This window comes from Brachyistius frenatus, unplaced genomic scaffold (assembly GCF_029030835.1).
Source record: "Brachyistius frenatus isolate BFR_SWC_R1_liver_20210118 unplaced genomic scaffold, ASM2903083v1 Contig_258, whole genome shotgun sequence".
Taxonomy (NCBI): Eukaryota; Metazoa; Chordata; class Actinopteri; family Embiotocidae; genus Brachyistius; species Brachyistius frenatus.
Window position 1 is genome coordinate 129584 of NW_027210857.1, and position 12797 is coordinate 142380.

Here is a 12797-nt window from a genome sequence, read left to right on the forward strand (position 1 = left end):
CCTCTTCACAGACACATCTCTGAACTGTTTATTAAATATGATGTCACCCACATGCATCACCTGATGAACCTGTAATCGGTTCATCAGTTTGATTTGAAGCCACGTGACCATGAAGGACTTGGCTGCTGTGTTAACGGTCATGTATATTATTTTCTTATTCAAATGCACCTCACATTTGAGGCTATTTTGTAAAAACAAGTTTTACTGTAATCTTCAAATGCAGCTTCGTGACATTATGGCGGTTAGATACAGAGGTGTTCAGACTTAGTAGAGTATAATAAAGACATGTTTGTCTGCACTGGTGGAGTCTAGGATGTTGATATAAAGATTAGATGGTAACTCTCGCAGTCTCACACGGCTGAAGTAAAAGGTCAGTGATTAGAAGCGAGGGAACGGAGATGAAGAGATGACTGCACCAAACCACACTCCCGCAGCAGAGGCTTAGAGCAGATTAGCAGCAGGCTGCTAACCCTGTGGTGAGCACTCTGCCGGGAAGAGATGGGAAACAAAAGCCTGCTGAGAACTACGCTGTCCGTGTGGCTTGACAAATTTAAGTGTCTCAATCTGGAAACCTCTCGGATTAATCATAGCACGCGCTCTCTGCATGTTGATTTCTGTCCTGGTGGATAAATCAGGCTCCATTAAAACACTTCACACCAGTTGGCACTACTTGTAGCTCACTAGCAGTGACTTAAGTGAAGTGTCGGGGGCAAAATGATAAGCTGCAGTGACCACAGGGCACAAGCACACATCTGCTGAAGGGTGGCGCACATCTCTAAGAAGGTCAGAGCCTCCCAGCTGAAGCACTGCTCGCTGTGAACGGCTGTAGAGGAGTTGCTCTTATAAACAGCAGATGTAAGCAGGGCAGATGTGAGGCTGAAAACCCTTGGAAGACATCACACACTGACGCGGTTAATGCAGCTTCACCTTCACCTGTCTCACCTTCTGGTTGCGAGGCAGGTCGTGGACTCTGGCTGGTGGAGAGTAGTGGAGCACCAGCCTCTGGAACTCCAGCAGGTTGAACAGAGACTATGGGTCAAAGAGGGACGAGGACTCGTTAGAGACACCAAGTGAGACGACAGCCACATTCATTGATTCATTCCAGAGAAAAACCGTGATTCAATGGACTGGAAAGTGTTGAGTGTCTTCATGTACTGTCCTAACATACATTTAGGCCTTTCACAAAGTGTGACGCTGAAATACGGTTTCAACTTTTTTTTAATTATTTAGGCTCTTTGGTGAATTTTACATGCGTGCTTGTCAGTCACTTTGTGCACATTTTCAACATTTTCCTCACTAGTATGACAAATGTTTTTCATGGAAAGCCAACGATCTCTAAAATTCAGAAGGTGGTTCAAAGGGTTCTGACATTTTCTCTGTTGCACAATTTCTCCACAGACAAAGACAGAGGGCAAACATCACATGTTGTATCAGACTCAAGAGGGGCGGAGCATCACTGTCCGAGAATGAAGCAGGATTGTGAGGTCAGGAGACACCAGCTGGGTTTTCTTTGTGTCACCGTGAATTCGTCCCCCAGAGTCAAGCTGTCAACAGAGTTCCACTGGGACCTTCTGAGGGAAAACATTCACTGTGAACCACCTGAACTGTGGCGCCATGGCAACAGGCTTCACCAACATGACAACGTGCCCCTCAGTTCATTGAAAACCGGCCAGTTTCTTCCCTCCCTTGTCACCCCCCCCACTCGCCGGATTTGACTTCCTGCGACTTCTTTTTCCCTAAAAATGTGACAAACTTAGATGTGCAATTTTAGGTTCATGGAAAATTGCAGTGCCAGACCAGCGCTCACAAAACATGTGTCTCAGGTGCTGATGTTGACTTTGAATACCTGCTCACAGAGGTCATAGCTTCCACTTGCACAACAGGAGAAGTCCCGCAACTTTTCGATCGCCCCTCGTACATTAAAACTTCCCCTGTTTTAACCACAAACCCCTCAAAGCCAAACATGCTTCTGCCAGTACAGAAATTGAAGATAAATCAAACATAAATAAATACTGTGATCACGTTGTTGAAACAGCTGGAGCACATGAAGGAAAGTAAGAAAATGAGCAAAAACCCATTAGAGAACGTTTATTCAAATAAATAAGAAGCAAGATTAGTTTAATCATCAGAATATTAGACCTGGTTTGGTGTGATTGTTTACATGCAATATAACTGCACACCCACAATGTTCAGCACCAGAGACAGAAATAACTTGTGACTTCAACTTAAGGCCCTGTTGGCCAACGTCTCCACGTGAAAGTGAAGTGATATTGTATTTGGTAAAGAGAAACTTGTTTACTGGTGTTGGTCTGAGGACAGCTGGGTCGGGTTGAAGCAGCGCCCTCCTCTCAGCGGGGGGTAACATGACACAGGAGCCCAGCACCATGTGACGGGGTATCCAGTGTTCATCTGCCATATTTCAGCTCAGATCACATTCTACCACCGACTTCAGCACCACACAACAAAGTCTTTGTGGCAGCTGCGCCAACAGTTTACAGCGTTTCTACCATTTTGCAGTATGTAAACATTTAGATGGTTCTCATCCACAAAAACTGCAGCAGATTAAAGCATTGGTTTCTACATCATTACAATTAAATGGAACCAATAGGGAGGCATTAAAAAGAACAATTTGCCACTTTTTATGAGAATGTCTAATCAATGTTGACCATAAATGGAGTCAATTGAGGCAATAAATTCCTCAATAAATTCTCTGCGTCTTCGAGAAGCAGCTGCTCAAGCTGATGTTCGACTGGCAGCTGCTCTGTCATGTGACGTGTACATTTGGTGGTGTTGGTCGAAGAATTAAAGGCCACCTGAGCTGTTTAAACAGCCAGGGGGCGCTCTACACTCAAAACAAAACTCAATCCCGTTCTGTCCTAGGCAGCTACCATTTTACAGTGTTTCAGCTGCCGTTCTTTATTTCAGTATGTGGACGAGGAAACGCAGCAGAGAGAAGTTCATCTGCATCAGCTGTGTAACATGGCGGGTTTGTTTCCAACAGCAGCTTATCAGCAAATCAATTATCTTCTTACACGTCTTTTGTTCTCTGCAGAGAATATTGTCTGGATTCTTGTGGTTTTATTCTATTCTGAGTTGGTGCTACGAGAGGAGGGATTTGGCAAAGGGAACCACAGGTTTGGGGGTTCGGTGTCAGAAGCTCACATGCAATGCATCCTGGGACATGTAGGCTTTGCCAGCACAGCTTGTTTGCAGGAGAACTCAGAAAAACTGAGTGTTCTCAGTCAATACAGAAGCAATAAGGAATTTATGGTTTCACCTAACAGTTCAGATAATCGCTCCTGCAGTTTCCTGTCCCTGAAGGTTGCACCAACTTCTGATATTTCTTTCAATATTGCTGATAGAGTACAGATATTTTGGTCAAAAGCTTTTCGTGTTTTAAAAAATGAAATGATAAACTATGTACACATCCCCTTCAAATACACTGTAGCTCCAACTGGAGGAAGTGAGTTTACTGAGACTTGATGTTACACGTCCAGAACCAGTTTAAAGTTCGGACACCTTCTCATTCAATGTTTCTCTTATTCTTATTTTCTTCTACACTGTAGATTAATGTTGAAGAAATCCAAGTTATGAAGGAACACGTGGAATAATGTGGTAAACACACACACCTGTGCATATATGTGTGCGTGCGTGTGCGTGTATATGTATGTGTATACGTGTGCGTGCGTGCATGTGTGTATGTGTGCATGTGTATGTGTGTACTTGTGCGTGCGTGTATATGTATGTGTGTGTGTGCGTGCGTGCGTGTGTATGTGTGTGCGTGTGTCTGTCTGTGTGTGTCTGTATATGTGTGTGTGTGTGTGTGTGTGTGTGTGTGTGTGTGTGTGTGTGTGTGTGTGTGTGTGTGTGTGTGTGTGTGTCTGTATATGTGCATGTGCGTGTAAACAACTACAGACCGTCTCTCTTCTTCCCTTTCTTTCTAAAACTCTGGAGCGAGCTATCTTTAACCAACTCTCCTCCTATCTCCACCATAATAACCTTCTTGACCACCAGTCTGGTTTCAACAGACCACTCAACAGAGACGGTCCTCCTTCTGTCTCTGAGCAGCTTCACACTGCTAGAGCAGCCTCTCTGTCCTCTGTCCTGATCCTTCTAGACCTTCTGCTGCATTTGACACAGTGAACCACCAGATCCTTCTTTCCTCCTTCAGGACCTCGGTGTCTCAGGCTCTGCTCTCTCCCTGTTCTCATCCTACCTCAACCACCTCACCTACCGGGGAACTTGGAGAGGATCTGTGTCTGAACCTTGTCCTCTCACTACTGGTGTCCCTCAAGGCTCCGTCCCGGGTCCCCTCCTCTTCTCTCTGTACACCGACTCTCTCGGCTCTGTCCTTCACTCGCATGTCTTTTCCTACCACAGCTATGCTGATGACACCCAACTGATCCTCTCTTTTCCAGATCTGAAACACAGGTAGCAGCATGAATCTCTGCCTGTCTGACCGACATCTCTCAGTGGATGTCCTCACACCACCTGGAAATCAACCTCCACAAGACCGACCTGCTCTTCCTTCCAGAGAAAGACTCTCCCACCCTCGACCTGACTACTACCTTCAACAACTCTGTTATCCCGACCCTGACTGATAAGAACCTCGGAGACACTCCACAGTCAACTCTCTCTTACTGCCAACATCACTGCAACAACACGTTCCTGTAGATACATGCTGCACAACATCAGGAGAAGACGTCCTCTTCTCACTCAGGAGGAGGTGCAGTTTCTGGTCCAGGTTCCGGTCCAGGTTCTGGTCATCTCACGTCTGGACTACTGTAACTCTCTCCTGGCAGGTCTACCTGTTAGTACCATCTGACCTCTGCAGCTCATCCAGAATGCAGCAGCTCGACTGGTCTTTAACCTCCTAAATACACTCACACTACTCCGCTCCTGCTCCTGCTCCTCCTCCTCCTCTGTCCCGGCTCCTAAATGGTAGAATGAGCTCCCCACCGACATCAGGACAGCAGAAACTCTGAACATCTTCCACCACAAACTAAAAACACTCCTCCTCCTCCTTTATCTTGAACAGTAGAACTTTAGTATCTTAACATGGAACTTACTGATAGAACTTTGTAGTTTGTCTTTCTTGAAGAAATTGTATTTTCTTGATTCTTGTTGTTCTGGTTTTGAACCCTCATGGTTGAAATGAACTTATTGTAAGTCGCTTTGGATAAAAGAGTCAGATGTGTGTGTGTGTGTGTGTGTGTGTGTGTGTGTGTGTGTGTCCATCCACCTGTATGACAGCACTGAACCAGCAGGTATTGCCGACGTTCTTCAGCCCTACAGGGCAGCTGTCGATCCTCTTCCTGTCATGAGGGTTGGGTGAGTCGCTCCACACCTCAGTGTGGGTCCGCTTCAGACTCGCCTTGTTCTCGGCGATGCTCGCCTCCAAAACCCTAAAACACCAAAAACAAAATGAAGACACAACATTAAAAAAAATGATAATAAATGCTACAAAAAAAAAACAAAGATTGTCTACAATTGAACTTCTAATAAGAGCTTCTCATTGAAAATGTATTTGGGGGTTCAGGATTATTGTTTCTAAATGCGTCTCTGACCGGCTCAACAAATTAAAGTGCTATTTTCAAACCTCTTTCACCTTTTGCTTGATCTTTTTTCAAAATGAAATACAGTTCAAAAGCACAGAAATGTCGACACGGAGACATTAGCAGGTCACACGTCGACGTTCATTTCATTTCACGCTGACTGGGGTTAAATTGAACTTAAATTCAGGGTTGTGATTAAAATGTTACATCTGTAAGGCTTGTTTTTATCTCCCTGTAAAGAAATAATGAATTAATCACATTTGCTAAAGCAAAGGAGCATCAGGGATGTTTTTCTGGTGGACAAAAGACTCATTATTACTCCTCTGAAATGTGTGATGCTCAGATGACATTAAACCTCAGTAGTAAATGCAGCATTCTCCGCTACCATGTTGGATTTATTAGAATGAGGAACATTTAAGATATTTTTCTTCTGGCAAAGACGGAGACGTGAAGTGTGGAATTTGATCCAAAACTAATTGAATGATTGTTTTGAGGCACCTGCTGATGGCCTGCTCCTCGTCGGTGATGCCCGTCTCCCTGAAGGCCCGGTTGGACTCCTCCAGGCTGAGAGCGATGGCTCTCTGCAGGTCATCTTTATCATCTCCAGTCAGATCGATCACATCTAAAGCAACACAGGTTTTACTTTCACGGAGGACCCGTTGCACGACCACAACAAACGTACAATTGTTAATGCAGATTGAGAAACCTCGTTATAAAACCATAAATTGAACTTGTATTTTCTGTGTCTCCTCTAACTCACTTGTGTCGGCCTGGCTGCCCACGCTGATGTACCGGTCGCTGGCCACCTGCGACGTCTGGTAGTACGTCGTCTCATCCTGCTGAGGAACCTTCGCGTTCTTCTCCGTCAGATAGGCCACAGCTTCGGCCAGGTCTCCATTGCTCACCTGCAGCGACGGGCGAATGTTAGTGGATCAAAAATGAGACGCAGTCACAATGGACCGGAGAAGACGGCAACGTTAGAGCATGTAACCGGTGTAAGGATGCACCTGCAGGGCCTGCTGGAGCAGCTGGACGTCCGTGGTGCCGGTGACCTCCCTCAACTGGTTTAGTAACGTCTGCTGGTGCTGTCGAAGAGGACAAAAGATAGAAATACAGTTCACAGGAGAGCCAAGTGGAAAAGAAGGAAGTCATCTGTTTCTTTAAAAAAAAACATAGACCTTTCTAGTTTCAGTGTGGAGCACTGAGGAGGATCTCCAGCCAGCAATGAGTATGATATTCATGATTATGTTTTCGTTAGTGTATAGTATAATCACCTCGGGCCAAGAATTGTGGTCATTTTATTACTTTAAAAATGGGCATTTTATATTTCAACAGGGAGCGGGTGGAAAAAAGCCACCAATTACAAAAATCCAAAGGAAATCCAATAATAAAGTTTCTTGAAAGGCAGTTACACTCCTGTAGTGGCAGACAGATGAATTACAACGAGAGGAGGAAGTTAAGCATCCCTATCTATCTATCCAAGGCTTCATATTTTCTTTATTTTTCCATTTATCACAATTACACGTATTTACTTTCATTTTTACATGAAATAATATTTGTATAATTATTTAGGAAATTACAAACTGATTTCATTGTTGTTGTCATTTTTCAAGCAAAAATTTAAAACATCTCAAAGAAATGAGAGGATTTAATTTATTTATTTTTATAAATCTGATTATAGATTCTGTTGTTCGGGCCTGTTGATCGTCCAATAAAAAAAAAATTACAAAAAATTATAAAAAATACATAGCAGGCGCCCTTCAGGTTTTTTTTTTAAATGATATGGACAAAATGATCGAGGAAATAATTGACAAGTTAATCATTAATGAAAACAATCATTATTTGGAGCCCTGGTGGGAATGCATTAAGAAATGTCGCACCAACTTTGCACACTGTCAGTTAATATATTCTTGATGGATTAACATTCTCAACAGTGTTTAAGTGAACATTGATTAACCATTAATATGCTTAGCCGTGGCAAAGTCACATTGCAGAGAACATTTGGCTGCATGTGGATCACCACCGTCCACAGCTGAAAAATATTTGTTTTCTGGGAGCTTTCCTGCAACGAGCTTCAGTGTGAACAGCAATGAAAGTAACCATCAATCATAAATCAACCTTCATGTCAAGTCACAGTTTAAACTGCCGTGCGTATTAACGTACACGTGAGGAACTGATACCGTATTTAATCAGAAGGCGCCTGCCAATTATCATCCCTATTAATGAGTCCACGAAGTCTGATGAACGACGGATGTCAAACCCAGCTGGGCTGCGTGACCTTACCACACACACACTTAACCTACAATGCAACTGCTTGAATAAATGCACTATAAATAAAGGGGGAGAGCACTTAGTGTCAGCATCATAAGTCTTCATGAGAGGAACGCAAACTGTAGATCTCACAGGTGCAGCAGGCAACAGACGGGAAACCAGCTCTAATGGGGCTCCATGCTTTAAGACTCATTAACGTGGGCTACAATACACACTACACACTGCACACTGCACTACACTACACACTGCACTATACTAACTACACACTACACTACACTGCACTGCACTACACTACACACCGCACTACACACTGCACTACACTACACACTGCATTACACTACACACTGCACTATACTAACTACACACTGCACTATACTAACTACACACTACACTGCACTACACACTGCACTATACTAACTACACTGCACTATACTAACTACACTGCACTGCACTACACTACACACCGCACTGCACTATACTACACTACACACCGCACGCATCCATGGCGACATTGTACACATCTCTGTCAGCGACGTCTTTCAACACTTTTAATGGAGTTGCAACAGCTCCGACACAAAAGGCCATAAAAAGCAGCGCTGCCACGGAGCAGCCGGCTGACATCCAGCACACGTCGCTGCTGCTCTCACACCACCGGTGCATTTACCACCAAGGCAAACTAAATATGGACCACCCCTTATATAATTTACCAACAACTAATGAACTTTCAAACTCTCAGATCTGGGAAAAATAAAACTCGATAACCGTCCCAAATGAGAACACAGCTTACAGAGATGTAGAATTAATTCAAAATAACTTCAGCTCTTTATTGAACCTCTGAAACAGGAAACGTGAACAGTCACGGCAGGCGCAAAGAAGATATGATAATGATAGTTTGGAGTTTTGATGTAAAAGCAGCAGTAAAAACCAACAGTAATCATTTAAAGAGGACTACTGAGTGCATAATGACATCACACAAGCTCACCAGAAATGATATTGTATTTAGTTTCAGGTCGTTTGAGAGAACAGATGGAGAATTTATCAGGAAGCTGTTTGAGCCCCGAGCACAGCTCAAACAACTTATTCTGTAACACTGAGAGGGTAAACAAATTAAAGTTACACAAAACATTGTGCCCAGCTACTCTCTTCAGTTATGTTTCTGGGGAATGAATAGTTGCACCAAAATGTAATATGATTGCAATTTAATGTGCGTTGTCACAACATTAATTCTATTGATAATTACACTATAAAATCGATATTGACTGTTGAAGCAATCCAAATTATTTTCTAATAGTTATTTAAAGAGCTGAGAAGAGCTTGTATTAAACAAATGAATGTATATTTAGGAGCAGATGAACTTAGTGAAGAATATGTATTGTCATCACAATAAAATTATCATCAGAACAAAATAAGTATTGGAAATATTTGCATTGAAAACAGAGCTGTAACAGCTGAGTGGAAGACATGCAGCCAGCAGCCGTCCTGCTGTCTTAACCTCAGGAGGACTCAATAAGTCCTCCAGCTCCGGGGAGCTGTTCTCCATCTGGTTGGAGACCCGACTCCAATTCTGCCGCTGGCGCTGTGGTTTCCTGAGCTGCACTCAGCCTCGAGGGCAACGAGCCTCACAGGCTTCAGAGCAGAATAATATTTAATTGAATACACTAAACAAGCGGTCTGTCCCCACGCTGCCCCACAACAAACACTACGTTTGCACCAGAAGATCACGCTAGGTTGTAATCTGTCACGCTGTGCTCGTGAATTATTTTTCCACTTCACCGATATCTATTTTTAGGAGCGATCCACTCACTGCAGGGCCCCGAAGAGCTGCGTTACTACGGTAATAAGAACCGAGCCGTGTTCAGCTACAGGAGAGTAAACGGGGAGACGGCAGCTTCACATCCTCCCGCTCGGCTGTTTATAAGTGTTTGTAAAATCTATGACTTTGACTTTTCCTGCTGTACATGTTCTACGTTGCTTTATTCTGTAACCGATATTTATTGTGAGCATGTCCATCCTGGAGGAGGAATCTCTCCTCGGTCGCTCCTCCCGAGGTTTCTTCTGTTACATCCTTGTTAAAGTGGTTTCCTTATTTGAACTGGAGGGAGTAACACGAGACCAATATGTGATTCATGATGTTAGGCTGTATATTGATGAGGCGCCGTGCTTTCAGAGAGAGACTGTATGCAGGTCGGATGGCAGGTCAGTGAAGTGAGAGGGACGTTAACCCTGTGACAGATTTGGGCCAAGTCAACTACAAGAGCAGTCTCTCTCTCACACACTCACATACTCACACACACACTCACACTCTCACACACACTCACATACTCACACACACACACTCTCACACACACTCACACTCTCTCACACACACACACACACTCACATACTCACACACACTCACACTCTCACACACACTCACATACTCACACACACACACTCACACACACTCTCACACACTCACATACTCACACACACACACACACACACTCACATACTCACACACACACTCACATACTCACACACACACACACTCTCACACACACACTCTCACACTCACATACTCACACACACACACACACACACTCACATACTCACACACACACTCACATACTCACACACACACACACTCTCACACACACACACACACACTCTCTCACACACACACTCTCACTCACACACACATACTCTCTCACACACACACACTCTCACACACTCACCACCATGTGACGTGTTGAATGGCTGCTCCTCACACTGATGGGAGCTTGTGAATAAGCTGCAGAAGGACAGGACTCCTCCCAGAAAACCTCCATCAGGTTCTCCGCTCTTTCGTATGTGCAAACATCTAATTGTGAAGACGGGATTAGAGGTCCCTCAGCATGAACTCACCTCTGTCTGCAGGTCACTACATGAAAACCAGCTCCACACCCTGCACTTCTGAAACCCACTAATGACAGAGAAGAACTGACGAGAACAAAATGTCTGAACACACTGATCCACTGTGAAAACAAACCTGGCTGAGAGGCTCCGCATGCACGCTATTGAAACCAGAGTGAAACTCATTCCTTGTCTTCATTGACCAATGAGACGCCACGTCGTTGTTTATCGTGGTTTAATGTCAGACCCCTGAAAAGGGCACACTGCATAATAAGGTTTGTGTTTCACAGCTGCTTTTCAGTTTGAGTCCCTGAGTAGTATTTCGGTGCTGCGGACTGCTGCCGTCACCTCCTGGGGTCACCTCCTGGGTTCACCTCCTGGGGTCACCTCCTGGGGTCACCGGCTGGGGTCACCTCCTGGGGTCACCTCCTGGGTTCACCTCCTGGGGTCACCTCCTGGGTTCACCTCCTGGGTTCACCTCCTGGGTTCACCTCCTAGGGTCACCTCCTAGGGTCACCTCCTGACCTGGGAGAGGTGTGACATCCACCTGGAGGAGCCCACATCTAACCTGTGGTTACTGAGGAGCAGGGTCCGAGTCTGAAGGCACTTCGGTAAACAGAGTTGCTCAGATGTAACATGATCACGTGGACCGTCACGTGCTCGGCTCGCTGTCCGACCTCCAACCACCACGGCGCGGCCGCGTTCAGACCACCAGCCACGCTTTGTAAACAAAGATACCGGAGACACGACTAGTAACGAGAACCGTTCACACACACACACCGCGTCACCTCACCAAATACTGTTGTTGTTGAGAAACTACTGACGTCACGTGTCCGGCTGGAAATAGAAAGTTAACGACATGTTGAAGCTGTGGCTGTTTACTTCCGCTGACGTCACGGTTAGCCCGGGGATGCTAACGGTACCAGCGAAGCTGCGTATTAATACGTGGACATTGTTAGCCGGTGTTAACGGGACTAAACGCGCGTGCACACGCACACACACACACACACACACACACACACACACACACACACACACACACACTCTCTCTCTCTACGTGTACCGTTAGCTCAGGCTCGGCTACCAAACAGCTAGCACAAATACCGGCTAACGCTCGGAGCTAGCACCACGTTAGGCCCGGCTTCACGACCACCTCCCGGGACGTCCACACGGCTTCCTGCGGACCACCGGCCCGCAGCTCTAGTCGACAAGTCCAGGTGAACCCGACCGACCGAAGGGAGTCGGTTGGTCGACTCTGAGTTCTTCGAGCCCAGAAACGACGCGTCTGAGCGGCCGCCCGCTGCCCGCTGCCCGCCGCCCCGCCGCCCGCTGCCCGCCGCCCGCCTACCTTGTGAGAGTGCTGCTGGAGGACGTTCTGCTCCACGGTCATGGCCGGTTCCGACGGACGGAGGGACACTCAGCGGGGAGCGGAGGCTGCTGGCTGCTCTTCGAGAGGTTCAAGCCCGAGCTGCTCCGACGTGCCTCCCTCCCTCCTCAGCCGCGGCGGAGTGACGCAAACATCGCTCTTCTCGGAGCGAGGATCGATTCCTCACGTCTGGAGTGACGTCATGACGTCATCACAAGCCTCCAATAAACAACGCGTCCTTTAAAATGTTCGGACGTTCAAAACAAACGTGGTTTCTGTCATAATGAGCCGGAATCATGAACACATTTATTCTACCGGTGTTATGTTATGTTCTTGGGCAGAATGGAAGATTATATGATGGGTCAAATACATGTATATATTAAAACTGAATCACAATTACATCACATTAAAAATGTTATCACAAGTTTTGAACATGAAAATTACAATTTTGAGTTCATGATAAAAGTATTAATTCTCTACGGCACATTTTTCACGCACAAATGTAGAGTGTCAGAAATCTCCCCCAACTTCACCGGATTTTTCGGTGAATTTAAAGATTATGTTTAAGACTCTCAAACGGATTAATACTAAGAGAAGAAACAAAACTGTCCAACTGTATGAAGAAATTGTTGAAGAGGAATAATGCTATTTTTATGTATATATATTTCTCTCCTTATTATTCTACTGTCCTATTATTTCCACATTGCTACCTTTTTTGTACGAAATAATAAGTA

General features: G+C 45.2%; 1 protein-coding gene across 4 annotated transcripts in view; it reads right to left on the minus strand.

Annotated features, from left to right (window-relative positions):
* Positions 1 to 12214, minus strand: part of usp25 (ubiquitin specific peptidase 25) — a 34346-nt gene extending 22132 nt beyond the window's left edge. For 3 of the 4 annotated variants that reach the window (XM_069721137.1, XM_069721138.1, XM_069721136.1), the window contains exons 1-6: positions 12046 to 12214; positions 6563 to 6640; positions 6316 to 6460; positions 6054 to 6177; positions 5243 to 5405; positions 943 to 1029 (exon numbers count right to left, since the gene is read on the minus strand). In XM_069721137.1, the coding sequence (XP_069577238.1) occupies positions 943 to 1029; positions 5243 to 5405; positions 6054 to 6177; positions 6316 to 6460; positions 6563 to 6640; positions 12046 to 12087 (639 nt within the window). In that variant the 5' untranslated portion in view covers positions 12088 to 12214. The remainder of the gene's footprint in view (positions 1 to 942; positions 1030 to 5242; positions 5406 to 6053; positions 6178 to 6315; positions 6461 to 6562; positions 6641 to 12045) is intronic. The other variant, XM_069721139.1, reaches the window with a different exon arrangement.
* Positions 12215 to 12797: the final 583 nt, after the last annotated feature.